Raw genomic sequence first — 27,085 nt, 5'->3', positions numbered from 1 at the left:
TGAGACACCGTTGGCGCTGTTGCCAGGCAGCACGCGGGCCGACCTAGACTCAGGCGACCCGCGGACAGTCCGGCTTCGTGCGCCAGCCTCTGTGAGGTCCCCTTTCTCGCGGCGATGGCGGCGGCGGCGGCGGCGGCGGCGGCGGCGGCGCGCTGAGCGGACTGTGCCGGGCGGAAGTAGTAGAGCTCAAAGTGTTTCCGGTTCCTGTGTCATTTCGAGGCGCCGCCGCCGCAGCCGCTGAAGCCGCGATGCCTAAAGGAGGTGAGAAACAGGCGCGCGTGCTCACGAGTCTGGAGGGGCAACCCGCGGCCGACTCCGCCTGTGCCTTAAGCCCAAGAGCGTCTCGAACTGCGCAGAGGGAGACCTTACGCGGCCCCTGAGAGCCAGGCCTGGGCCTCGCCGCGCAATTGTCCCTATGGGCAAACTTAAGCACCTGGTGGTCTAGAGCCGCGCTCTCGGGGGTCTGAGGAGATTCAGGGGCTCGGTCCTCCCCGGCGCGGAAAGTCCGGTCGTGGGGCGCGCTTCTCCAAGCCTGGGGGGTTGTCGAGGGGCGTTTCCTCCCACTTTTGGGCTGGCCGGGGACTGAATCATAGCGTCCCGCGCCTTTGCGGGCCCGCCTGCATCGCGCTGCTCAGCCAGGCCTCCCTAGTAAGATATTCCGGAGTCTGACAGATCTGGCTTTGACTCCTCTACTCGGTAGCAGCTCAGTGTGTGCCTTTGAGCCATTCGCGTAACTTCTTTGTGTCTCAGTTTTCTCTTTCGCAATTGGGACAGTGATTTGTGTCTACCGCAGAGTACTGACGCGAGGCTTAAAGTAGGTAATACACGTGGAATGCTCCATAGAGTGTCGGGCGGTCATTAAGTGCCCAGTGAGCGTTGACTATCACTGTTTGCGTGGGGTTTTGCCAGCTCTTGATCAAGAAGGTCCGTGGCTTCCCAGTACATTGTAGCCTACTTCCCATCCTTTTTCTCTTTCAGTTTTGCTTTGGAATCGCAGCTGTATCAACCATTATCTTGTTTTATCCGGAATGCCGGCATAATAATCCTTAGCTTGGCAAGTTAGGAACAGGAGTCAGGAAATGATAGAGCACAGAAAGTGCCCGGCTAGCTCCTGGCACAGAACAGATGTTCAGCTCATATTGGCAGCTCCTGTGTTACGCTGGTTAATGCACTCAGCTTACAAGGCACATCTGTCTGGAGGTTTTTCAGTCCTAAATGACTTCTGACTCTTAACGTTCAGAAATACTAGGTTTTACAAAACTAGATCATTTAAAACCTGGCTCTCTGATGATTTATTCTGTAGCTGGAAGACCCATGCGTCTTATGTGTCCCAGTTTCTTCATCTGTAAAAGGCAAGGGGTTAACATGATCAACGAGCCTTTCCAGTTACAGAATTGTGGCTCCAAGGTTAGAAGTTACAATGAGAAAACCTTAAATATGAATAATTAGCTGAATGACTCGATCTATTAGCTTGTGAACAGTTTTGCAGACAGACAAGGTTTTCTTGCTTAGGTTAATTTGTTCAAAAATGCAAGAAGTTATGAAGGTGTTAAAAGTATAAAAGTCCCTAAGAGCAAAGGACCAGCTCGCTCTTTTTTTTTGAGATAAGGTCTTACTATGGAGTTTAGGCGGGTCTTGAACTCACTGTATAGCCCAGGCTGCCCTCAAACTCTTGGAGATCCTCTTGCCTCAGCCTCCCAACTGCTGGGATTACAAGTGTGTGCTACCATGTCTGGCATCTCTTTATTTTCACTACGCTGTGAAATATTTGTGTGTGTGTGTATGTGTGAAATATTTTTAAAGTCTTAAAGATCCTCTAAAAATTACTGTAGACCAAGTATCCCATAGCCTGATGTAGGGGCTGAGAGCCTGTAGTAACCAAATTTGAGTTGTTACCATGGCCTGGTATATTGAGAAGGTAAGAAAAGGTGTGGTTCTTCAAAGGGCAAGCTTGGTGTCTCACAATAGTCCTTTCATGAGCATAGACTAAGATACCCCTGGGAACCTAGGTAGTCATTAAAAATGGGTGGAGTGGGCTATAGCAGTCCAATTATGGCTCTGCAGCTGCTGTCTAGGAAATTAGAGGAGACCAGTATCTCTACTACTGTCTCTGGAGCCCGGAGCAGCTCTGATTGTCTAATTACATGTTCTCTGTTCACAGCAAAGGACCCTTGGAAGTCAGGTGGATCACAGCTTCCAGGAGAGGTCCTGGGTTGGGAGGGATGCCACGGTGCTGTAAAGCTGGTGGATGGCCTTCATAGGGGTTAGTCTAGTGTTCAGAAGGGTCAGAATATAAAAACTTGTACTCTTCGATGAATTTTTATTGCCAGCCACGTTTTAACACCTTAGACTTAATAGCCAGGTTTGTTTTCAACTTTAACTTTGTTTGCTAATTTCATTCCAAGGACAAAGATTTTGCTGATAGATTTTGGGTATTTCTCTTTTTAAGTATTCTCTCACTACCATATTACTAAGGTAAATGTGAAGTATTTTGTTCTCTTTTTTTTTTTCTGACATTTGCAATAAATCGCCTGTGTAATTAGTGGTGGTGGTTTTTTTTTTATTGTTTTCCCACCAAGTACTATTTTAGAGAGAGAAACAGCAGTCTTAGCAGACATTTTTATAGTACTTATCCTGTGCCAGGGACTACTGCAGCAGCTTTGCATGTATAACTGATCTTTCTTCACAGCAGACCTATGAGGTAGGGACTGAGGAAACTGAGACTCTGAGAAGTGAACAAGCTTAGCTAAGCTTTGAACCCAGGGGTTGGTCTCTAAAATTCTTGCTCTTCACTGCTGCTTTGAACTCCAGTCTCCTTGTCTACAAAATGAGCCCAGTAATGACTCTTGCACTCTGGGGCGTTCTAAAGATCAAATGAGCCTGTGACCGGGACAAAATATTGCACATAAAAAGCCCAATAGTGACCGCAGGGGTATAAATGTAAGTGATTTTCGTGCTCGCATCTGAGTCCACTGTGTTTGGATTCTAAGGGACGAGGGGAGTTAGCCAGTCATTTTGTACCCTGTGTCCTTCCCTAGGCTCTGATTCATGGGAACTTGCATCCAGCATACTTCACTGGTGCATCAGGTGGTCATGAGTTACTTCTTGTGTCCCTCTGCGCACACACAGATGGGCGAGGTGTGGGTTTGTGTGGTGCTTGGTGAAGGGTAGGTGAGGTTTCTGCAGCTTCTGATAAGAGCGTGCATGCAGAACACAACTCTCTGGGAGTCGGATTCATCAATGCAATTATTCCTCTCTCACCTTCCTAAACCGCTGACCCTTGTGCAGGGAGAAAGGGAGGCCACAAAGGCCGAGCAAGGCAGTACACAAGCCCTGAGGAGATTGACGCCCAGCTCCAGGCTGAAAAGCAGAAAGCCAGGGTGAGTACATCCCTGTCCAGCCACTCCAGTGGCCCAGGTGCTGCCTTGCCTCAGGACTACCATTTGCAAGGAAAAAAACCCATGTGGGGTTAGGGAAGGCAGTATATAGCAGGTGTGAATCCTGGAACAAGCAGTCGTAGTTGGTGGGGGGCCGTCCTGTGACCTGATCTTTAGAACTTTGCCCACTTTGCCGCATTTGCCATAGTGAGTCTCTGTTTCCGTGTTCTTGCCTTATGGGGGCTGTCCCTCCATCTGCCTCTGTCCGTTCCCAGCTCACGTTCCCAGCACCCCCAGCTTGTCAGCCACACTGGCTGCATGCCAGCCTGAGCGCCACATGCTGACCTGCCTTCCCACACTCACACAGACCTTTTCATTGCTTCTGGCTTTGTTCAGTGTCACTTCCTTGGTGACACTTGCTGGGGCTACCCACCCTCCATTCCACTCCAAGCTTAATTCCCTGTCTTCTGGTCCTGTGGTACTTTGTCCAGCCATTATTTGTGTTCTTGTCCTCTACGACACTCCTGCCACTGTGCTAAAAAGGGAAGGACAGAAGGTTTTTATCAGAGTGGTATTTTTGGTGGGAACGCAAGAAAAGGTCGCAGCAGGTAGCTTGCCACGGTGTGGTCTTGGGAAGCTGGTGCAGCAGTACATGAACAGGACTGGTTATGGGAATGTAAAACCAGGGAGGCCCTAGGAAGGCCAGTATGATTTGCAGCTGTATCCAGTCATTGGGGCTACTGAGCCCCATTGGTTTTCAGCCTCACTCCTGGGTCCTTCTGACCTCAGGAGATGAACTTCTCATCAGGCTGCACAAAGTGCCCACACAGGAGAGCAGGGTCTTTTGTAGCTGGGGGAGGGGCTTATTGGACTGTGGGTCTGGCCTCTAGGCTGCGATGCTGCATGGACAGGCCCAAGACCCCTATTCTGGGGCCATCTGTGCAGAGTTGGACCCTTGACATACTTGGTCCCAGCCTTCCAGAGGCTTAATGTCAAGGTCCACAGTCTGAGGATGGTGGTAGGGGGATCACAGTCTTGGGGGTTTGTTTTGCATTTTTGATTCTGCAGGTTGTCCATTTCTGAAACAGGAAGAAGAGGAACAAGAAGAAGGTGGAGATGGGGCTGCAGGTGACCCCAAAAAGGAGAAGAAATCTCTAGATTCTGATGAGAGTGAGGATGAAGACGATGACTACCAGGTACTGGGTCTGGCTTCTAAGATCTAGACAGTGGCCTGAGATCTGGACACATTATACCTACTGAATGCTTGTTTATTACGAGTCCCAGTGGTAGATGTAAACAAAGTCCTTGCTCTTAAGGGTTTATAGTCTAAGGGAAATACAGATAATGAAGCAAATGAATGGCATAAAGTGAGAAATACTACAAATAAAACAGACTGATGGAAGGTATTTGGAATAGTGTGATGATGAGGTGGTTTGTATGTTGAGATAAAAAAGCAGGATGGAGTCACCCATGTGAAAATTTCTATGCAGAACACTTGAGGCAACAGGTAAGTAAATACAGAGGCCCCGGGCTGGGGATAAGCTTGGTAAGTTTAAAGAAAAGAATGGAGCCCTTGGGGCTTTACCTTCATGGGTAAGGAGTGAAGTGGTTCATTATAGCAGGGAGGGGGCGGTTGATGGAAGCCTTAAAGTAGGAAAGAAGTGACGGAGTTTGCTTTTAAAAGGTGATTTAGGGCCAGGGATGTAGCTCAGTGGCTAAGTGCCTGCTTGGCCAGTGTGAGTCCCTGAGTTTGATTCCTAGTACCAAGAAGAAAGGTGATTTAAAGCCAGGTGTGGTGGTGTACTTCTGTAGTCCCAGCATCAGGAGGCTGAGCCAGGAGGGTTGCATGAGTTCAAGGCCAGCCTGAACTGAATAGTGAGACCCAGTCTCAAAAAAAAGGCAATGTAGGCTTCCTTGTGTAGAGTGAATTGTACAAGGTTGACAGTGGAAGCAGCGTGTGCCCAGAGGAAAAAATTTGGTTTGCACTTGGGCAATGGCAGTAACAGGGAGAAGAGCGGACAGATTGCGGCCATGCTGGGGCCTTGCTGAGAGGAGGGAGCAGGGTGTGCTTACACTGAGAGATGGAGCAGGTTGAGTGAAGAATGAATCTCAGGTTCTGACTTAGACATGTTGTTTGCAGCCTTGGCCATCCCAGTGAAGTTGTAAGTAGGAAGCCAGACTGGGTTTGGCATGTGGACTGGAGTGGCCAGAGCAGTTGATGTGTGGACTGCCCAGGAATGCTGTTGTGGTCACTTCAGTGACTCCCTGGTCATTTAAGGAGAAAAGCTAGGATTGACAGAGCCTGAAACTGACTAGACCTGCTGCAGAATTTGTGTTCTCATTTCACATTCATTCCCAAGTTGCATTTCCTGTCCATCAGTTAGATGGTAGGTACTGGCATTGATTAGGAGAACACACATTCATGGCTTCCCCTGGCAGGGGATCCCGCACATGCTTGGAAAGTAGGGACTGAGAGTCCATAGAACACTGTTTCTGGAAGCCGAACTTGAAGCAGAGAAGTAGTGTGATGTGTTGGGAGCTTCTGATTTGGGCTGCAGTTCTCTTCACATCTACTGTCGTTTTCTGATTGACCTTGGGCAAATTATTTCACCCTGAGCTGATGTTTGCTACCTCAGAAATGGGGATAACAGTCTCCAATTGCTGGGGGTTGGCAAAGGCTGGGGCCCTTCTCACACACGTATTCATTTTCCTTGCCCCTCATAGTCTATGTAACATCCTCCTGAATGTTTTCCTCGTTGTGAGATGGGCCAACAATCATGTGGATTAGAGGTGGAGCAGGGCTCTTGGGAGGTGGCGGGACTGGCTTTGGGGGTCTCTGCAGAAGCTAAACTTTTCCAATAGCCAGCATCTTGCCCTGTCCTAGCAAAAACGCAAAGGTGTGGAAGGGCTCATTGACATCGAGAACCCCAACCGGGTGGCACAGACAACCAAAAAGGTTACACAACTGGATCTGGACGGGCCAAAAGAACTTTCAAGGAGAGAACGGTAATGTCCATGGCAAGCCTTGTGATGGCACCCAGGGAGGGGTTGACTATGGTTGCTGAGGTAACCTGGTCAGGGGTGGAGCGGTGAGACTGTTAGGTGTTTCTGTTTCATCTCCTTTCCTAAAGGAGTCTCTAAAAAAATAAGCACAAACTTTTTACCAGTAGGTACATGCTCTCAGGGAAATAGGGTGACAGGTTGAGTCCCAACCTGTGCTTCAAGTGCTTGCCCAGGGATGTGAGGATGCCCTTTACTCTTCCTCCAGAGCACCCACCCTAGAGAGACTTCCTTCTCCCACCCAGTCTTAACCATTCCTGGCCTGCCTCTATTCCTGAGGATTGATCCAGGGCCTCGTGAATGCTAGGCAGGTGCCTCTACCATTTAGCTACATCCCCAGACCTAGTGCCCTGACTTTTGATGGCCACAAGGTGACTTCAGGGGTCTTTAAGAGGTGGGGAAAATAGTCCTAGTTTCTCCTGATCAGGCTACTAGGATTTTAGTCCATCAACTCATGCAGACTCTAGGAGAGCTAGAGAATGTGTCTGTGAAAACTCCCCAGGGAAAGCCTGTGAGCATGGGATGTGATTGGAGACTTTGAAGGACACCCCCCAGCCCCCGGAGTAGCTTCTTTCTTGGGATGGACTCCCCAGAACCCAACAGCCTGGGCTGGTGCTGGCTTTCCCAGAGTGGAAGGACTCAAGTGCCCACCCAGGTTCCACCACTTCACCATTGAGCAACCCGGAATGAGTCACTGCCCTTTCTGGGCCTTAGTGTTCTCACTGGTACAAAGGGGATCCTGTTGCTGGCCTCCCTTTGTGGGTGCAGAGATGGCAAGCATAGAGGCCAGCACCTTAACTGGCACTTGGCCTTCACTGAGGAGGCCTGAAGAGTGTTGGGGCAATTGGCTCGCTCCTGGGGGCTCAGCTGAGAGGTGTCTGGGTCAGGCGTGTCCCTGCTGGGGCAAGTGTCTTCGTCCTGTATCCTGGTTGCGATGTCTGTTCATCCCATTCCCAGTGGCTCCCCTCCAGTGAGGTCCCCTTATCTTCTTTCTCATTATTCCCCAGCCCTCTGGACTGTGGAGGTCTCTTCCCCTGTCCTCCAGCACCTGCTGGACAGAGCTGTCCCTGCCTCCATCACTTGGCTCCTTCCAGATGAGTGGCCAGGGGACCTGCTCACCTCATACCCTGTAGTGTCCCCTCAGTGCAGACTCGGGCTCGGGAAGAAGATCCTCACAGGGAAACTAACAGCCAGCCCCTCTAAACTCTTGCTTTAGTGGGGTAAAAAGCACGGCCAGCTTTTATTCCTACATTCTTACTGAGGGCCCACCCCTCAAGAGGTGGCCTCCTGTACCTCCCAGCTGCTGTAAGAGTGTGCCACTGTCTGGAGACAGAAGACTGGATATGTTTCCCATCTGTGGCCCACATCCCCTGTCTTGTGGCTACTTGGTCCACTTACTTCTGTTCCTTATGGAGTATAGTTTCCAGTGCCTCCATGATCCCGGTCATCTAGAACACATAGTTCACTTGCTTTGAAGCCCTCAGGCATCTTTCTGTGTCCCCACAGTCAAGCATTGTCCCACCTTGTGCCAAGGCTTCCTCACAGGTGTTTGCCATCTGGGCCCATGCCTTCTGCTTGCTTATTTGCTGAGTGTCCATCAAACAGAGTGTGCAGAGCCAGGGTCCCGCCCTCAGCTGGAGCATCCTCTTCTGCCACCTGTGCTGTAGGCCCAAGTAGTTGGCCTTTGTTCTTGCTCCCACTTTCAGCTCAGTTAACAGTGGTTGGAGCTGGATGTGGTGACACAAGCCTGTGAGCTCAGCACTCCAGAGGCTGAGGTGGGTCACAACAGGTTCAAGGCCAACCTGAACTACATAGCAAGACCCTCCCCCTCCCCCGCAAGAAAAAGACGATAAGGTGGGGAAGATGCCTCTTGTGACACCATTTTTATCTGAGCAGAGAAGAAATTGAGAAGCAGAAAGCAAAAGAACGTTACATGAAGATGCATTTAGCTGGTAAGACAGAGCAGGCCAAGGCTGACCTCGCCCGGCTGGCCATCATCCGGAAACAACGGGAGGAGGCCGCAAGGAAGAAGGAAGAGGAGAGGAAAGGTAGGTCCTGGGCTGCTGGCACTAGAGATGGCTCCCTGCCTCTGCTTCTGCTAACGCGTCCGGACTGTGCACTGAGGTCCTTGTCTGTGGATCAGGTTGTCCACCTGTAGAGGCCCATTCCACGTGTGCAGTTGGAGGGGTGCACCTGCCCGCCCCCTTCTGGGGAGGTGTACACAGCAGGGACCTGGAGGCAAGTGCGGTGGGAATCTCAGCAAAGTACTGTCCGCAGTAGGGAAACAGTCACCACCTGCAGTGGCAGCAGGAGGCCTCTGCACTCTGGAGGCCTTTTGAAGCTGAAAGGTCTGCCTAAGACTGAGTACTACTTGAAGCCGGGGGGCTGTGCAGAGTCAGTACCATCCAGCCTAGGGGCTTTCAAGAGGGCAATGGATACTGCACAAACCCAAGTGAAGCAGGGCCCAAGTGCCCCTCCTCCCTGTGCCGTCTCTGGGGAGCCAGAGGTGGCTGGGATTCCTACGGCGGTGGGTAGCTGTGAGTAGCTGCTCTGGTTTATAGGAAGGGGCATTTGAGATCTTCCATCTGTTGGGGGCTGTGAGAGCCCTTGGAGATCCCGCTGTCCTGCCTCTTCATTGATCAGGAGGAAGCAGGCCTGGTGTGGTGGTCATCTTTTCTATCACTGTGACAGAATACCTAAGGAAATCAACCTGAAAGGGAGGGAGATTTATTTTGGTTTAGTTTCAGAGGTTTTGGTCCATGGTTGCTTTGGGTCTGTGGCAAGGCACAGTGTCATGGTAGGTGCGTGCGGGGAAGCATAGCTGCTCATTTGGTAACAGCTAGGAAGCAAAAAAGGAGAAAGGAGTAGGGGACGAGAAACACCCTTCCAGGGTCATGTTCCCAGTGACCCACCTGCTTTGACTAGCTTTTACCCTGTAAATTCCCTTCGCCTCTCAGTACCCATCCAATTACAAACCCATCAATGGGCGAATCCATTGATGGGGTCAGAGTGCTCATGAGCCGATCCCTTCCCAAAATCCCCACCTCTGAACCTTGCTGCACTGGGGACTAAGCTGTCATTCAACACGTGAGCCTTCAGGGGACGCTGTAGATCCAAACCGTGACACCTGGAAGTGGGAAGTCGTGGCTCAGGTTACCGTTGCTCAGGCCTCCACGCTGGAGGTGCATTGTCCCGAGTCCCAAATGCAAAGTAGCAAAAACGACAACAAAAAACCAAGTACCAAACCCCAAACAGGACAGGACTTCGTGTATAACTGTGCGTGTCGCTGCTGATTTGAGGCTTCACTCCTTGAGAACCGTAGAGGTTGTAGTTAGGGGCTTCACCAGAGATGTGAGGAGTTTCCAGATGCCTGCTCGAGTGCGTGTGTGTGGGCCTTTGTGCAAGGGGCAGCTTTTCCTAAGGTGGTGCCAGCCACTCGAATACAGCAGGAGTGTCTGGGTGCCTGGGTCTTGTGGCTCAGCAGAACCCTCCCTCAGCAGTAGGTGGCCTGTCCCCTTGGGTCCCTTCCTCATCTGCCAGCTGAGCCAGCAGCACAGAACGCTTTCCGAGACCCCTTAGAACAAAACTTCCGAGGGACATGTGGTTTTGCTTTGTTCTAACTCCTACTCTTCCCTTCCAACCCCTCAGCAAAAGATGACGCGACTTTGTCGGGAAAACGGATGCAGTCACTCTCCCTGAATAAGTAAGCGCTGCCTGTGGGAGGAGAGGCCAGGGAACCGGGCCACGCTGCCAGGACCGCTGCCGCGTCTCGTCCGCCCTGTGTCCTGGCACCACTGCAGCAGCCCCTCATGGCCAGGAACCCCCACGGCCTGGGGCCGCCTCTTCATCTTGGCACAGAAATTGTTTGGGGGGATGTGGGGGGCTGGGGGAGGGGGCAGCTGCTATCTTTCGAGACAGAAAGATGCAGGACAGCATTTCATATGTAACCATTTGAATGTTTTTGCTGTTTTTAGAATTCAGAACCCTGGTTGGGGTGCCTGGGAGGTGGGTAAGAAGAGCTTCTGTTTGTTGGGTAGATCGCACGTTAGCGGGTGGTGGTGCCGGTAGCAGCTGCTGGCACGTTTGCAGCAACCAGCCCCGGTCTGTGCTGCCTGGGTGCTTACTCGGAGAGGGGATTGTGCCCTGGGTCCCATGGCTTCTCCGTCCCTGGCCAGTATCCTCCAACTGAGCCCCCTTCTCTGCCCTTCCCTGCCCCGTCCCACACATCTGGCCAGGGCTAGTATCCATTTGTAACCCAACCCATCGATCATTTCAAGAAACCTCCGTTTACTGTGCAGCACCCAGGCAAAACCTGCTCCACAAATCCAACTTGTATATTTGGCAGATTAAACTTGACATTATCGTAATCCTTGTTTTACAGTCCATCATTCTTTTTTTTTTGGATCAGGATCTTGCAACGCAGTGCAGGCTGGCCTCAAACTCAGGGCAATCCCAGTCTCCGGAGAGCTGGGATTACAGGCAAGCAGTTCATCCTTTGGCTTCTGTGCCTGAGCCTTTTGCCCACAGTGTCACTGAGGCAGGTGCACCAACAGGGTTTGCAGCACATACTAAACCTTCTGTCAGGCAAAACAGTAGGGTGCAGGGTCTGGACCCCGGGACCAGTGAGGAGAGACTGCCAAGTACTGTGGCTGGGAACTGGTCCATCCCACACCAGGTTGCAGCAGCTCTAGGACTCCCTCCCCTGGCTCCAGGTGCCCCCTGGTGGTCACAGCCTAATTCTGTGCTGTGCTGTGCAGTCCTGTGCTGTGCTGCAGCAAGCCCCCAGAAGCTGCTGCCCAGCACTGACTGCTGGACTCCTGCCTTGTTTCATCCTTATTCAGGGTGGCGTTTGGGCAGTGGGGAGGTAGGTTTACTGCCAGCAAGTGAGCCACCTACAGATTGAGGCCAGTAAAAGGGAACCCATGGGTCCTGTCCTTCCTCTACTCGGGAGAGGGGCACTTACAGTTGTGAATAGCGTTCTTTGTGCATGGCCCTGAGAGGTCAGTGGGTTCTCGGGTACGTTGGTGTGACTGGGTGCCCCTCGGTGCGAGTGGGGGCAGTATGGTTTGCTTGAGGTCAGACAAAATGATTTAGTGGCCCAACTCCGAGCTGCTTCTACCACACACCCCAGGAAGGATCCCACAGCTACTGGCACCTGCAGCTTCCCCTGTCCCGGAAGCTCTGGCTGGGATGGGCAGGAATTAGTTTCTACCAGGGTTCTTTCCCCTTCCCTGGCGATCATGTAGCTGCTGCCCAGGTTCAAGACTGGCCATAAAAGGTTCTCTAGCAGGGTGGAGGAAGGTGGTGGCTGTATGGAGAGATTCACTGCCCTGTCACTGCTCTAAGTGGGTGGTAATAAGGTAGGTGTCCTTTAAGGTGTGCCAAAGCTGGAGGTCTGAATGGCTGGCACGCAGAGGCCCTGCTTGGTGAGGTTCTCCTGGTGCACAGGACCCCTGGTGTCTGCAGGCCTAGAAACATGCTTCTGCAGGTCATGCCTGATTCCTAGGTGATGCTGCATGGACAAGCCTTCCTGTGGGCTGGCAGTGTTCCCCATGCAGCAGATGCCCCTGTAGTGGGGCTCTTCTCCGAAGTTAGACCCAAGTGGCTGTGGGACTTCACCTTCTTTCTCTGTCTCCCCCCGCTTTTTTTAGTAGCACTGGGGTCAAACTGAGGGCTCCATGCATTCTTGGCAAATGCTCTCAGCCCCAGCCTTTTTTTTGGTGGAGGGGGTGGGGGGGCGGTTCTTGACACAGGGTCTCACTGTGTAGCCCAAATTGTCCTAGAACTCACAGCAGTCCTCCCTCCCTCAGCCTCCAAGTGCTGGGATTACAGGTGCACGGCACCACACCTGGCTTTGTTTTCCTTTTGATACTGGGAATCAAACTCGGGACCTCGCATTTGCTAGGCAGGCACTATGCCACAGAGCTACATCCCTGGCTGTTTTCCTCTTTAAAGTGGATGTAACAAGGCTTCCTTCCCAAGGTGGCGCCTCTAGTCTGTTAGGATTCCTCCAGCTGTCCTCTGCCATTCACCAAGTTGCCCAAGCCAGGCCAGCTGCCACCTCATCTCTGCCCCGACCCGTAATCTCACACCTGTGCCCTGCAGCAACCCACAGGCCTCCAGTCTGGTCTCCAGATGGCAAAGCTAGTTCATCTCCCTACTCTGGTGTGACTCTCCTGGGGCTAGGAGCTGGTGGCTCTGCCCAGCCTCCCCTCAGTCCTGGGCCAGAGAGAGTTGCTCACAGCTCTTTCTGTATACAGTTCCTTGCCTGGGACCTGCCCTCAGCCCCACCCCTCCTTTCCCTGGCTCACACCCCAGACTGAGCTCCACAGCGTCTCTGTACCCCTCTGTGTCCCCTCAATATGTAGTAGAGCCTGACACACAGGGGCTCATCATGCCCAGATGGGCTCCTGGGGGCCATTGCTGGGGCAACACAGGGCGGAGTCCATGGCTGCCTCCTTTCCTGACCCAGCTTTCCACCCACTGTGGAGGGGCCTTTTCCTGCTGAGAAGGAACAGGACTGGGCCTGTATGGCCTCTTTCCCCACTCTACACACACTCTGTGGCCGGGCTTGAAGCTAGGGCCTTACACGAGGTCAGCATCCCACCACTGCACTACACCCCTGGCCCCTGTGTGCTTTTGTTTTTAAGATGGTGTTTCACCAGGCTGCCCAGGCTGGTCTCAAACACCCAGGACTCCTGTCTCAGCCTCCCAAGTAGCTTAGAGGCTTGTGCCACTGTGCCCGACTCTGAATCTTGCTTTTATTTTTTGGCGACACGGGATTGAACCCAGGACTTTCTCACTGAACTACATCCCTAGCCCTTTTATTTTTATTTTGAGAGGGTCTCACTAAGTCACTAAGTTGTGCAAGGTAGATTTGAACTTGTGATCCTCCTGCCTCAGCTTCCTATAGTGCTGGGGATTACAGGTATGTGCCACTATACCTGCTTGAATCTGTCACTTTTAAGCCAGCACTTGTGTCCCTCTCCAAGAAGGGGTACATGTCTAATGAGGAAGGCCAGTAGGAAGGCCAAAAGCCCCTACTTGAGGCCAAACATGTTTGCTACTCAGAAGAGAAGGAATAATGCTGATTGGGTACCCACTGGAACCCACGCTCACTCACCTGAAGGCTACAACAGGTGTGCAAATGCCTCCTTGCACTCTCAGCAGGGCCTGGTGTCAGTCATCAGCTGTAGGACCTAAACCTCACCTTGCAGTGGGTTGGTACAGGCTAGACTTACACTTAGTTAAGAACAGGTGAGCCGGGTGTGGTGGCACACACTTGTAATTCCAGCACTTGGAAAGGCTGAGGCAGGAGGATCACTGCGAGTTCACAGCCAGCCTGGGCTACACAGTGAGTTCAAAACCAGCCTGAACTACATATCATGACCCTGTCTCAAAAAAACAAAAGAAAGAAAAAAAAGCTGTGTAGCCTCACGCTGTCTTGCTAGGGCCTGGCAACTTCTCTGTCACTGCGACTACAGAAGAATGGCGCCTTGGCCATGCAGGGGAAGAGGCACGAGCACATAGGCGATGCATAGTAGGCCGGGGCGAAGCTCAGGGGTAGAGAGTTTCCAAAAAGCGCGTGATCAAACAAAAATACCCTCTGAGTAGAACAGAAACAGGAAAAAATTTAAGATATAATTTGTCAAAAAATGAATCTTAAAAACTTACATTATAATAGAAAAACAAGGTATTTCTATTAAGGTTCAGAACCAGCTTGGTATGTGCAACCCCCCTGTCTAGGATCAAAATGACCGGGTGACAGGAAAGATACCGCACCTGGTTCTGGCCGTTTTGAGAGTGATGGCACAGGGCTGGACTGCAAGGGAGAAAGAAGCCTTTGGGGGAAGGTCCTTGGGCTTAAGGATCAGATCAGGTTCACGGGCAAGCAGTCTGTGCTCACTTGAAAGCCAGCTTCTTCTGAACACATAGACAAGCACGTCCGAAATTGCATTTTATTACCTCCACACCTGAAGGAGTTCATGACCAGCGCTGTGCTTTGGGGCATTTTTTAAAAAATAAATGAAAGCATTTCTTTAAGAAAAAGGCACATGTTCCCTGAACAGGTACGCAAAGCTCCCCACCCTTCCCCTCCCCTTCTGAGGGAGCAGCCCTGTGGGGACCCGCGCTGTACCCTAGATGCATTCAGCGAAGCAGCCCCTCACTGCCTCCCTTCCGCAGCAGCTGGGGTGAGGGCAGCGTCCCTCACAGGTCATTTTATCTTGAGGTCCTTCAAGGCTGACTCCAGGCTCTGCAAGAAGAACAGGCTGGTTCTCAGCTGTCCTGCAGACACCCGTGCCCAGGGACGCAGCACAGCAAACAGAACCTGGCCTTTGGAGGCTGGCAGACCAGGGCTTGAATCCCAGGTGGGGGGTAAGCAGGCCATGAGGTCAGGGGGCTGCTGCCCGCTCACAGTCCCCACGTACTGCCTCTCCCATAGCAGCGAAGGATGGTGCAACCCAGGGCGGTGCCGGGGAGGGCAGGAGGGAAGAAGGGTCCTCCTGGGGGCCTAGCAGAGGGCCAGGGGAGCAGCAAGCCTCACCTTCACATCCCAGATGCTCATGCCACCGTCCATGCCTGTGGTGCAGAACTGCGAGCACTTGGCCTTGCCCCCAGTGAGCACGGAGATCTGACTGTGAAAACGATGAGGGGTTCAGGGAGCCCAGCCACGGCCCACAGCTCCGGCACCCCAAGGAAACCATCTCCTGGAAGTGCCAGAACGGGGTTTGCGCAACCAGGAACTGCCCGGGAGGGAGCTCTGGGAACCAGCAGTGGGCTGAAGTGCAGAGGGCAGAGCTGGCAAAGAGCTCGGGACACTCAAGGGCTGGCCAGGAGGAAGGACAGTGTCCGGGGCATGTACACAGTGCAGCTGCCTGAGCTGAGACCAGGAGAAAGCGGCCAGAAATGCGGCTCAGAGGACACGGGGTGGGCCTGAGGGGCCCGGACAGCCAGACAAAGGTCTGCAGTCTGCGCAAGCGCTCAGCCCACCAGAGGCGAAAGTGGCTGAGGAGCTCGGTCAGGAAGTCTCCCCGCATTCTCCGTGGGGTGGACCCCTGTGGCTGGCAGCTTTGGGGGTTAACTTGGAGCAGCGGAGGGGGGCCTTCTCCTGTCCAGTCCTGGTCCTCAGAGGGCTGCAGCAGGACCCTCAGCTCCATCCATACCTCACAGGGTGCCAGCCATATGCCCGCCCGTGTGAAGCCGCCAGTTACTTCCTGGCTGCGCCTGAGAACTTAAGGCCTCCACCAGCAATCTACAACTGCAGGGCAGGGGTGCTGCTCATCCTCGCTGGCTGCTTTTTTACTTGATAACAGGGACTGAGCCCAGGGGCTTTCCGCTGAGCTACATCCCTAGCCTTTATTTATTTATGTACTCATTTATTTATTCATTCATTGACAAGGTCTTGCTGAGTTGCCCAGCCTGGGCTGGAACTTTCAATCCTCCTGCCTCAGCCTCCTACAGTACAGGAATTACAGATGAGCGCCACCACAGCCAGCTCTGCTGCTTTTTTTTTGGTGTGACCCGAAGAGGATGACCTGCTCCCCAGGCTGGGCTCCTCACCTGACACTGTTTTTGTGCAGCGAGTCCAGGCCGGCGCCTGCTGCCGTGCCGCCCTCCGAGCTCGCCTTCTTGTCGAGGTTCTGGAAGCGCTCCCGGGCTGTGAGGCCGCGCTGAGAGCTCTGCTTGGGCACGTCCAGGCGCCCGCTAAAGCTCAGCTTCCCCGTGGCACCGTCGTAGGTAAACAGCACAGGGAAGCAGTCGTGGCCCTGCAGTCGGGTAGGGGTGCCACTGAGCACTGGCCTAGCCGGGCGCTGTAGCCCAGTTCTCTGCCTGGGGAATCCTGGAGACCCAGGTGGGGCTTTGATGGTGATATTGCTACTAGGGGGACCAGGGCCAGCCCAGGGACACAGTCCCAGGGACATCACTGGAGACAGGTGTGCAGGGCCATCCCCTCCGCCAGCAGGGCAGCATGTACGTGAAACTTGTCTGGGAGTCCCACCCCGGCCAAGGGATCCCCTAGTTGCTGGCTCCTCTACACAGAAAGCGAGCTCCTTCCTCCGCTGGCACTCCCGCACGTGTGCAGAGGCATGAATGGGAACTGACAGGACAGATAAGCGAGTGGGTGGAAGAGAGGAAGAGTAATACCTCCCCACCTTTTTTGGTGGCACTGAGGATTGAACCCAGGGCCTTTATGCTGAGCTACATCCCCAGCCCTTTTTAATTTTTTTTTAAATTTTGAGGCAGGGTCTCACTAAGTTGCCTACGCTGGGCTCAGACTTGCAATTCTCCTGCATCATCTTTCTAGACTGCCGGGATTCCCCGGGCAGGCTACCTCATGCCGTGGAGTAGTACCTTTCCAGATGCGTGGTGGATCTGCGCACCCCGTACTGCCCTCTGAGTTAGGTGTAGCCATGTCATTTGTAATGGCCAGAAAAGTGTAAGCAGAGATGTCAGGATCCAGGATCCTATGGCTGATCGATTCTACCCTTCCCTCCTCTCCCTCTGGGGCAGCTGGGGACGTTGCAGACGGTCTCCAGCAGACCCGTCTCAGCACCCACGCTGGATGCCAATGCTGTGTTATGCCACTGCAGCTGGGAATTCTTATTACTGTAGCATAACCCAACCTAGGGGATGCGATCCAAATATATGGTAAACGTTTAAATTAAAAACTTTATTAAAGACATATTGCCATTCGTTCTCTTCAAAATACTCCCCTCACTTCAAACACTTATCCCATTGTTCTTTATTCTTATTAAATTTTTACTGTTACACATTCATAGCACATAATGATTATGTTCCTTGTGGGGAGCCGGTACACGTTACCTCATCATTCCTGCCATTTTCTGGAGCAGTTTATATCCATGGTAGTTTGTCATATAGTAACATGACAGTCTGTCCTCATCCTTCTTATTCACCGGACCTGGCACAGTGTGACTTCTAGCTCTTCCCCAAAGCCAGAACTGACCACGAAAGGGAAACGTTTTGAACCAGTTCAACACACTGAGAAGCCACAAAGGCACCACCAAAGGCACGAAAGCGGACTTCCAGAACTGCTTCAGAAAGTAGCAAGAGCTGTAGGATAAGTGTGTACTCAAAGCTAGGGGGGAATTCTGAAGGGGATTAATGGCAATGTGTCTTTATTGCGATAAATTAAAAAAAACTTTCTAAATATTGGATTTTTTTTTGGTCTTTTTGAGACAGGGTTTCACTTTCAGTTCAGACTGTCCTTGAACTTACTTTTTAGCCCAGGCTGACCTCAAACTTGCAGCAATCCTCCCGCCTCAGCCTCTGAGTGCTGGCATTACAGGGGCACACCACCACACCTGGCCTAATATATTTTTTGATCACGCTTTGTGTTCTGCTCAGTACACACAGATGAAGAAAGGAAGGGGGAGAGGGAGGGAGCGGAACGGAGATGGTGAGATTGTGCCCGTGCACGGGGAGACCTGCTCTTCCTGCCCGCGGCCTCCCGTCCTGTTCCCCGACTGCTTACGGCTGCCACCAGGCTGTTTTCAGTGATGAAGGTGAGGGCCAGCAGCGGCAGAGTTTCAGAGGCCAGGGTCGCCACGCTGGGAGGAAAGCAAGGTCAGCCACACTGCCCGGCCCCCCGGCTCTGCTCGGGGACCTCCCCCCACCGCCTCCAGGTCCTGCACTCACGCCATCTTCTTGTCGGCATCAGCAAGGCACACGGTGCTGTCGTGGCTGACCCAGGCCACGCGGCTGCCGCTGGCTGAGAAGCAGACGCCGTGCACCCAGCCGCAGCTGCTGCTGGACTCGAACATCAGCTCTCCGAAGGGCATCTTGGAGCCCCACGGGGTGGGGGCCGGCCGCTCCTCCACCTCCTTGATGTAGGCTGAGAAGATCCTGCCGGAAGGCAGAAGGGGGAAGCAGGCTTCGGGAGAGGCTGAGGAGGGCACTGCTCCTGGACTGGCCTAGCCACGCAGCTATGCCCATGGCCAGGATACTGAGCACGGGCTCCGGACCCGGCTCTGCCCGACCTACATCTTCACGCTGGACAGATCTAGGCCTCAGTTTCCCCTTTGTACAACAAAATGTGGCCAAGGGGCCTCCCGCTGCAGTGTCCTGTGAGCTCTGGAAACCCTACAGGCCCTGAGGGCTGGCTACAGTGGGTGCAGGCCCCAGCCGGCAGCCTGACCCCCGGCAGCATGCCGACCTCCTGTTATGAACTGCAGCCCTTTGCACTCAGCTCCATCCATGCCCTTAGGGTTTTTTTGTTTTTTTTTTTTTTTTTGGTACCAGGAATCGAACTCAGGACCTTGTGCTTGCCAGGCAGGCACTTATGCCACTGAGCTGTATCCCCGGCCCCTTCTCCCTAGTTTTTATTTTGAGACATGGTCTCACTGAATGGCTAAGTGAACGGCTGAAACATGTGACCTTCCTGCCTCAACCTCCCAGAACACTGGGATGAGAGATGTGCAACAGCACCTTGGCTCGTTTTTTATTTACTTACTTCTGAGTTTTTTGGAACAGAGTCTCACTATGTAGTTGAGGCTGCACCACACCTGGCTTATTTTTTATTTTTACTGATTTAATTTATTTAGAGTTTTTTGACACAGGGTCTCTCTATGCAGTTTATGCTGGTCTTGAATTCGCTATGTAGCCCACAGTGGCCTCGAATTCATGGTGATCCTCCTGTCTCAGCCTCTCGAGTGGTGAGATTACAGACATGTGCCACCATGCACAGCTTATTTATCTTGAGACAGTGTCTAAGTCATCAGTCTACCCAGGCTAGGCTCAAACTTGCATCCTCCTGCCTCAGCCTCCCAAAGTGCTGGGATTACAGGTGCACATCACCATGCCTGGCTCATACTGATCTCGATGCATACCTGACACAGCAACAGGCCCACACACCAGCTCCCCACCCGCCAACAAAGCCCACAGGACATCATGCTGTTTGCACCCAGGGCCTCTGGTTGCTTCTAAGAAGGGACTCAGAGACTGAGGGTGAGGGACCATCTGCCCAGAGCTAGGAGGAAATGGGGCTTGGTGACCAAGTGAGATTTAAAGGCTGGGGCCAGAAATGTAAAACAAGAGATTTTCCACATTCCAGACCTTAGGAAAAAGAACGAGGCTTTGTTCTAGCTGTTCTAGCGTATAAGCCATTCACACCTCAGTCTCATTCTCCCTCAGATAGCAACTAAAGGGAGGGACCGGTGGTTCTAACAGGCAGGAAAAGAGGGCTTGGGAGGGCTTTGCTGACATTCCGTGGTGGCAAGGCACACCCTGTGCTGGTGAGTGACCAGAAATGACGGCAGATCCTTCCTGCAGCAAACCCTCGCGAGACTGCACTGAGGCCCCCGGCCACCCCACTGGGGGCAGCCCTCCCAGGGCACCCACACCTCACCTGCACTTGAAGTCGCAGGAGCCAGCGGCCAGGAGCACGTTGTTGGGATGCCAGTCCAGGCTGAGCACGGTGGAGCGGATGGGCTTCTTGATGTGCTTACACACCCACCTGCACAGAGCCAGACAGTGCACACGGGGCCTCCAAGGCGCCTCGTGCGAGGGCCCTGGGTCTGCCAGCAACGTTCAGGCCCTCAGGGCGGAAATGCCTCTCCCAGCCTCTCAAGGGCCCACAGCTGCTAACTGGCCGTGGCAGGATTTGAACTTGGGTCTCCCAGATTGAAGCTGTGCTCCTGCCAGGCCTCTGCCCTCAGCAAGACAAGGGAATCAGAGTGGTGCACTGCAGGCTGACAGAAAGTCAGAGGCGCTGTGTGAGAGGCCTGGCATGGTGCCCAGAGCTGGTCTGTGTTCTTCAAGTCACCAAGTGAGGACTGTGGGACCACACGGGGACTATGCAGAGTCCCGGGCCTTTCCCATGGGGCCTGGACAGGTCAGAGTTCCCCTGAGGTCACGTGAGCAGGGCCCTGCCACCTCATCAGGTGCTTCCTGGGGACCCCCCCCACTACCCACTGGTAGACTGTGGGCCTGCAGTCCCACTCTGACCCAGCCGCGGGACCCACCAGTCATTCTCCTGTTCAAAGTAGCAGATGGAGATGACGCGGGAGCCGCTGCCCACGGCGAACTTGTTCTCGTTGGGAGCCCAGCGCACACAGCGGGCAGCGCGGTTGATGCGCAGGATGACAAGCGTGGGCTTCCACGTGCTGCCCTTCAGCGTCCAAACGTAGGCGTTGCGGTCTGTGCCGCATGTGACGATGCGGTTGCTCTCAGGGGCCCAGTCAATGCCTGGGGGGCGGGGTGCAGGGGACACAGTGGGCTGAAGTCACCAAAGCTGAAGTAGGTCACTGGCGGTCATGCAGGTGAGGCTTCAAGGCCAAAATCAGGAAGGACGTCGCCTCCGCCCAGCAAGAGCACTTCCCCTGAAATCCACTATTACTTGGAGTGACTCTAGGGGGTGCCACTAGAGCTTGTGAGGGAGCATGACAGCTCTCCCAAGCTATCACCAAACATAATGGAAGGCAAAGCCAAGCCGTAGAAAAGAATAGTGGTTGGTAATGCTGAGCTGCTGGATTAAGCCACTCCTGAAGGCCACAATTCTTTGGAGTTTTTACTAATACCTGCCAATATAATCTCTTTATGTAGAACCTAAACAAGTTGGAATTCCTTGAAACCCAAACTATAATAGTACAGTGAGTCGGGGAAGTCTCAATGGCCCTGCCTGCACCCCTGCCTCCCTTCAGGAAAGTGATCCCAGCCATTGTGACCCACCTGTCACCTGCCCATTGTGCTCCTTGAGCTCATGCACCTTGGTCCACTTGGCCCCGCTCTTCTCGTAGATGTGAACCTCGTGGTTGTTGGGGCAGATGGCAATCTCTGCGGAGCAGATGGGAGGGGGTTTGAGAGTACGGTGGGGGGGGGATGTGAGAGCCCAGGCTGGGTGATCCTTCCGCCTCAGCCTCTCAGAGCACTAGGACTATAGGCATGAGGCACCGCCCCAATTCCATTTCTCATACTGTCACCTCGGTCTCCCAGCCTTCCCCTTACGGCTCAAGCACCTCCCACTAGTGTAGGTTCCTTTCCTGTCCCTCCCGCCCCCTCTCCCAGGAGCCCAGGCTACACTGCCTACCCCACCCCCCCTCCTGTGCCAACACCCACAGCAGGCCTGGCCAGCACCTGCCCTGCATCTTCCCCTGGGGACTGCTTCCCTCAGCGCAGGGACCCAGGGGCCACCATGTGCAGACACTCACGTGTGCGGTCCTTGTTCCAGGCATGGCAGCTGATGGGCTCCACCAGGAAGCTGTGATACGCCATGGCCGCTTGGATCCTGTGCAGGAAGGCAGAGACTCTGGGTTAGTGCCACCCCAGCCCTGGATGACCCCCAGGAAGGGTCCCCATTTCACAAGGCCAGCAGTTTTCAGGAAAGGGTGACAGAAGATATCTTATCTCCTGGCTGGCCTGGTGCACTGCTTCCCCTCCCAGGGCCTCCGTTTCCCTCCTCCTGAGACAGCAGGGGTCACAGAATGTCTCTGAGGCTTCAGGGGCTCGAAGGGTGGGATGTTCCAGGAGTGGTGGATGTTATGGTTTGTGTCTGGACGTCCCCCCAAAGCCTCATGCAGGCATGGGGTAGGCTTTTAGAGTTTATGATTGATCCGTGGTTCAACGCTGGGATTACGGGTGTGAGTGCTACATCCTCCCTGGTGTGGAGAGTTTTCATATGTAAGGGAGAAAGAGGCTGCTTGCTGCCGCTCCTTCTTCCTTTTGCTTTTGCTGTCTTCCGTGGCATGAACGGTTGCCCTCTGCCATGTGCCACTCTGCCTTGGAGCCAGCCGAGTATGGACTGAAACCTCAAAGACTGAGAGATAAATAAACCCTTCCTTCCGTAATTCTGGGTGTCAGGTCTTTTGTCTCAGCAATGAGAGAAAACCAAGACAGCGGGATATGCTACCATGAGCGGGGTGGGCTGGAACCCTGACCAGACAGGCCCATCACTCATCACCTGTGCCTCAGTTTCCTCAAGCTGACCTCCCCCTCCCCCAGGAAAGATGGGGGAAGATGAAGTGAACAATCTTGTAAACCCTCAGCACCCAGCATCCAGTGCAAAGACAGACAGACAGACTGTCCTACCTCTGGGCCAGGGTCTCAGGGGGTCCTCACAGGAGCCTGGCCACAGCAGTGAAGGAGGCGGCTGAGTGCCACTGCAGTCCTCAGAAGCAGTGCTCCGGAGGCAGCCACCCAGGCACAACTCTGGCAGAGTGGCGGCCTGGCTCCTGCCAGCTGTCCCCAGCCCCCACGCTCTGGAGAGCTTCTGAGGAGCCCCTCCAGGCCTGGGGGCAACACCGTCTCCCCGGTGCCCCGCAGTCCCTTGTGCAGGCAGTGACGGCCCAGCCTGGAGAGTCCCCCTGGCTCCCCTCACCCGGCATCTCCATGGTGCTGCCCTCGGCCTCTGCGGGGCACACAGGCTCCTGGCCTTGGCACATGCTGCTCCCCGGTCCAGTGAGGCTTGAGGCTGGTCCTGTCCACCTTTTCACACCCGTAAGCCATTCTATGCGCAGCCCAATGCCTACTCCTGCTCTACCTGGCCACCATGAGCCCATCCTGAAAGACCCACCTCCGTGACTCAGCTTCCCAGAGTAGCAGGGGCCCGAGGCACTGGCTGCAAGATGTGACCTGAACCCGTTTCCACCTGTGCAGAGTGGGAATCCTGCCTCCCCCAGAGGTGCTGAGGGTGCCCAGACCTGGCTCTTGCTCCCTAAGGGCACGATGGCACCAAGCCTCAGTTCATCCACTGAAGGGTTGGCTTCCCGGGCCAGCCCAATCTGGGATCAGTGGTACCACGGAGCCAACAAGCTCCCTGCCTGGTGGGTCTGCCCAGCCTGCCCACCTGCCCAGCCAGGTACCAACCACCTGTTTTCATGTGCAGCAGGCCCCCCAGCAAGTTCCCAGACAGCACAGGGATGCACGGACACGTACGCGTACACACATACTGGGCAGGACTTCGTCTGTTTCCCCATGCTTAGAACAGAGCCCCACGTGAGTCCTCCGTTAACGTGTGCTCAGAAAGCCAGCCAGCTGCAGTGCACACTCTTGTAATCGCAGCACTCTGGGAGGCTGAGACAGGAGGATTGCCAGTTCTAGTCCAGCCTGGGCAACTAAGCCCCGATCTCAAAATAAATAATAAGGGGCTGAGGACTAGGGATGTGGTTCAGAGCAAAGGCCACCAGCACTGCAGGGGATAGGGGGAGATGTACGAGAACACATGTTCGTATACATACACACACACACACACACAGGGCTTCCTCCCCAGCCTCTCTCCTTCTAAGGCCTCTGTGCACACATGGAGGCCCCGAAGGCTCCTCCGCACCTCAGCAGGCCCGGTGGGGATTTCCCGGGGCGATCCCACCACTGCCCCCACCGGATTTGGGGGAGGGGGGGCCTAGAGGCCACCAGACTGATCCTGTGTGCTCACGTGCCCCACCCCAAAGGCCTGGGTCACCGGTGGGGCGTGGCCAGGGCTAAGGTCGGAGCCCACATCTGCCCCATCCCTTCCCTCAGGCATCGGAAGGAAGCAGCCCTGGGACTTCCGCCCAGGGGGCCAGAACTTAGACTCAGGGTCCTGGGTTGTGGGGCAGAACCCAACTTCCCAACACTAACCCATGACACTCTCCATGTGTCCCGGCACATGGTGGAGCACCTACATGTCCCTAGGGGGTACTGGGATTGTAGGGGCACACCACCTCACCCAGCTTCCGCAAAGCAGCTGACCCAGCAATGACTCCCTAACCCCTTCCTCTCCTAAATGAGGAAGTAGGAGTCAGAGATCACGGCTGGCAGACCCAGGAAGCACCCTTCACGTCCCACCACTCTGCCTACAGAACTCTGACTTCGTCACTGTCAAGAAAACCCCTAACCACCAAAGCCGGCGGGGTGGAGCGCTTCTGCTGCCGCCCACCAATCACCCTGCTGCAAAAAGCGGGGGCTGCTTCACCCCAGTGTGCTGACATCAGGCCTCATGTCCTGGTAGAGAACAAGGCTGGCTGGCTGACTTATTTTACAGGACTGGGGATCGACCCCAAGCCTCACACATGCTAGACAAGAACTCTACCTTTGAGCTACAGGCCCAGTCCTGCCCAGCCCAGCCACTTGTTACCCAGGCCCCAGGAATCAGCAGATTGAAGCCTCTTTGAGGGCTGAGGAATAAGAGGTAGGAGGCGGCTCTGGGAATGGCCTTGAGAGCAGGAGTTTACACCCAGGGCTCTGTACTCCATCATCCTGGAAATGGAGGGAGGCTGGGGGAGCAGCTGGCTCTGAGCCACAGCGTGCCAACGCGAGGCAGGATCTCCACCTCCAGGCTCACCTCCCATACAGCGCTACCGCGGCATCCGCACTGGGTGGGGCTGGGGAGGGGACAGCATGTGCGGTGCTGCTCCCAGGAGTGGTCAGTGTCCTTCAGAATTCCCTGAAGGGAGGGGCTGGGGATTTAGCTCAGCGGCAAAAGCGCCTGCCTGGCATGTGCAAGGTCGTGAGTTCGGTTCCCGGTACCGGAGAAAAACGGAAAAAAAAAAAAGAACTCCCTGAAGGGACCCACAGGGACTGGGGCCCCCAAGACCGGGTGGGAATTTCTATCCCAGGAGTGCCAAAGACCATGCATTGGAGTGTAGTTGGGTTTTTTTTTTTTTTTTTAAGAAACGTGAGCGTTTCTGGCTTGGGCTATAGCCCAGAAGTAGAGTACTTGCCTAGCATACAGGAGGCTGGCTGCAGGTTCAGTCCCCAGTACCATAAATAAATACGAGCCCAGAAGCCCACTTGCGAGGCTGAGGCAGCCGGATCAGGCCAGCCTGAACTACAGTGAGACCTTGTTTCCAAAAACCCTAAATAAGTAAATGTTTTGGAGGGTGTGATGGCTCTTACTAAGATCCTGTGTCCAAGAAGGGCTGGGGATGGATGCAGAGCTCTAGGGTGCAGTTCTTAGGATCTCACACACATACTAGAAAAAAGCGGGGGGATTATGTGCTCACCCCACCCCAGCTAATGGTCAGAGAGGGTCCGCTCTGTGGATGGGGAAGGGATAGAATATTCCCCCCCAAAGCCACTCCACAAAGCCTCAGGCTGCCCAGCTGGGAGGAACGTTCTTCTGGGTCTTGGCCCTCAGCTTCCCAATCCTGACAAAGCTGCGTTTAAATCCTGGCTCTCTCTATACAGGCTGGGGACCCTCAGCCAAGCCTCCGCCTTGGACCGTTACCCAGAAAAGGCTGCGGCCAGATGGGGTGCAGGCGGTAGTTCTTTTCTTGCTTCGTTTTGCTCAGTTTTCCGGAATCCAGAGGTTTGGCTGGATGTGAGGCTGAAGCCAGCCGGAGGAGCTGCCTGGAGCAAGGACCTTGGCTTTCCAGGAAGTCCCCGCCCAGCTCCGGCGCTTAGGGAGCTGCCAGCGGGCCATTTTGCAGGGGTGCTAAGCAGTTACTCAACTTCCTGTTGTGGGCAGGAGCCCCAGCAGCCTAAGCAGCCCTTGCTACCCCAATGCTTTCTCTGTGAATCTGCACTTGAAATCTTACAAACCAGCAAAAGTCAAATAGACACTTAAGCAAATCATAAGGCACCAGAAAACACAAGTTAAAATAAAACAAAACACAAAAAACCCATTGCTGGCAGGGCTGTGGAAAAGTTCTCATTTGTTGCTAAGTGGTTGGGTCTTTGTGAAGTATAACTTTTAACTTGTTTTGTAAGAACAAACAATGGTAACGTTAACGTGAATTTAACTGCAGACAATCTTGGTACTAAAAAACCACTCACCAACATTTTTTTTAATGGCAAATATGTTCATCAAAACTCTGTAACAGTGACAAGGGAGGAAAAGCCGAATGACTACAAACTAGATTGTGATATTAATACATGGGGGGGGGCAAGGAGTATAGCTCTGTGGTAGAGCTCTTGCCTAGCATGTGGGAAGCCCTGGGTTCTATCCCCAGCACTGCAACAAACAAACAAAAAAAAAACATATTGGGATGCTATTTAACTCCTGTTTTAGAAAAGATCAGTCAATGGACGACGTGCAAAGACACAGGATTAAAAACAAACAAAATTGACTTCCATGGCATCAGTCTAGGACTGCAGCGTTTTTACCAGAAGTTTCACAACACATTCTTTTACCCCAAAAGCAAGACTGAGAAATTTGTTTTTTTGGATTTTCTTCATTTTTGTATGTAAGGAAATTAATGCTCAGACAAAAGTCCCACAGCTTCTCCAACTTGGGACTGGGGGTCTGATGGGGGCCCCAGACCCCAGCGCAGGTTCACCAGGTGTTTTGATCAAAGCATCAGCCTCACGACGTAACAACAGCACACAATGGTATGTGTCTGGCACACCGCCAAGGGTCTCACACGCACTGTCGCATTTAAACCTCTCAATCGGAAAGGTCCCCCATTTTCCAGATAAGGAACACTGAGCCCACACACAAGTGGCCGGCCAGTGAAGGAAAAACTCGCCCTCTTACCCAGGTTGTCAAGCCTTCTACCCTCCGGCCGGTGGGGCCCCGGGACAGCCCATCCCGGGCCTGGCCCCAGGTTGGCTGCTCTAGGCTACCGATTCCTGCTCCCACCCGCGGGTCCGGCCCGACCTGTCCGCCCGGCCGGCCTGCTGCGCTCGCGGTCCGCGCCCTGGGAAGGGAGGGGTCGCCGCGATCGGCTCGTGCGACCTCCGCCCGGCACGGAGCCCTGGGACCCCGACCCGGGCGG

General features: G+C 53.9%; 2 protein-coding genes across 2 annotated transcripts in view; one reads left to right on the top strand and one right to left on the bottom strand.

Annotated features, from left to right (window-relative positions):
* Positions 1 to 141: 141 nt before the first annotated feature.
* Positions 142 to 10,804, top strand: Pdap1 (PDGFA associated protein 1). The gene is made up of 6 exons (XM_005397946.2): positions 142 to 261; positions 3,289 to 3,380; positions 4,466 to 4,573; positions 6,262 to 6,383; positions 8,334 to 8,485; positions 10,086 to 10,804. Exons 1-6 carry the CDS (start codon positions 249 to 251, stop codon positions 10,142 to 10,144), a joined length of 546 nt encoding a protein of 181 aa, XP_005398003.1. The 5' UTR covers positions 142 to 248; the 3' UTR covers positions 10,145 to 10,804.
* A 3,573-nt stretch (positions 10,805 to 14,377) lies between these two features.
* Arpc1b (actin related protein 2/3 complex, subunit 1B, 41kDa) overlaps positions 14,378 to 27,085 on the bottom strand; it is a gene marked incomplete in the record, with an annotated part of 13,341 nt that continues 633 nt past the window's right edge. The window contains 9 exon segments of the mRNA XM_013521227.1: positions 14,378 to 14,691; positions 14,983 to 15,073; positions 15,999 to 16,204; positions 17,932 to 18,007; positions 18,096 to 18,302; positions 19,804 to 19,911; positions 20,420 to 20,642; positions 21,126 to 21,230; positions 21,605 to 21,681. Of these exon segments, the coding sequence (XP_013376681.1) occupies positions 14,653 to 14,691; positions 14,983 to 15,073; positions 15,999 to 16,204; positions 17,932 to 18,007; positions 18,096 to 18,302; positions 19,804 to 19,911; positions 20,420 to 20,642; positions 21,126 to 21,230; positions 21,605 to 21,668 (1,119 nt within the window).

This window comes from Chinchilla lanigera, unplaced genomic scaffold, assembly GCF_000276665.1.
Source record: "Chinchilla lanigera isolate Chin_1 unplaced genomic scaffold, ChiLan1.0 scaffold00059, whole genome shotgun sequence".
NCBI classification, from domain to species: domain Eukaryota; kingdom Metazoa; phylum Chordata; class Mammalia; order Rodentia; family Chinchillidae; genus Chinchilla; species Chinchilla lanigera.
Note: the sequence above shows the minus strand (reverse complement) of the source record. Positions and strands in the feature narration are given on the sequence as shown.

Excerpts from the sequence above, each read along its gene's own strand:
- Pdap1 (XM_005397946.2), top strand. Across the intron at positions 3,381-4,465 it reads CTGAAAAGCAGAAAGCCAGG|GAAGAAGAGGAACAAGAAGA; the intron begins GTGAGTACATCC and ends TTTCTGAAACAG. Across the intron at positions 4,574-6,261 it reads ATGAAGACGATGACTACCAG|CAAAAACGCAAAGGTGTGGA; the intron begins GTACTGGGTCTG and ends GCCCTGTCCTAG.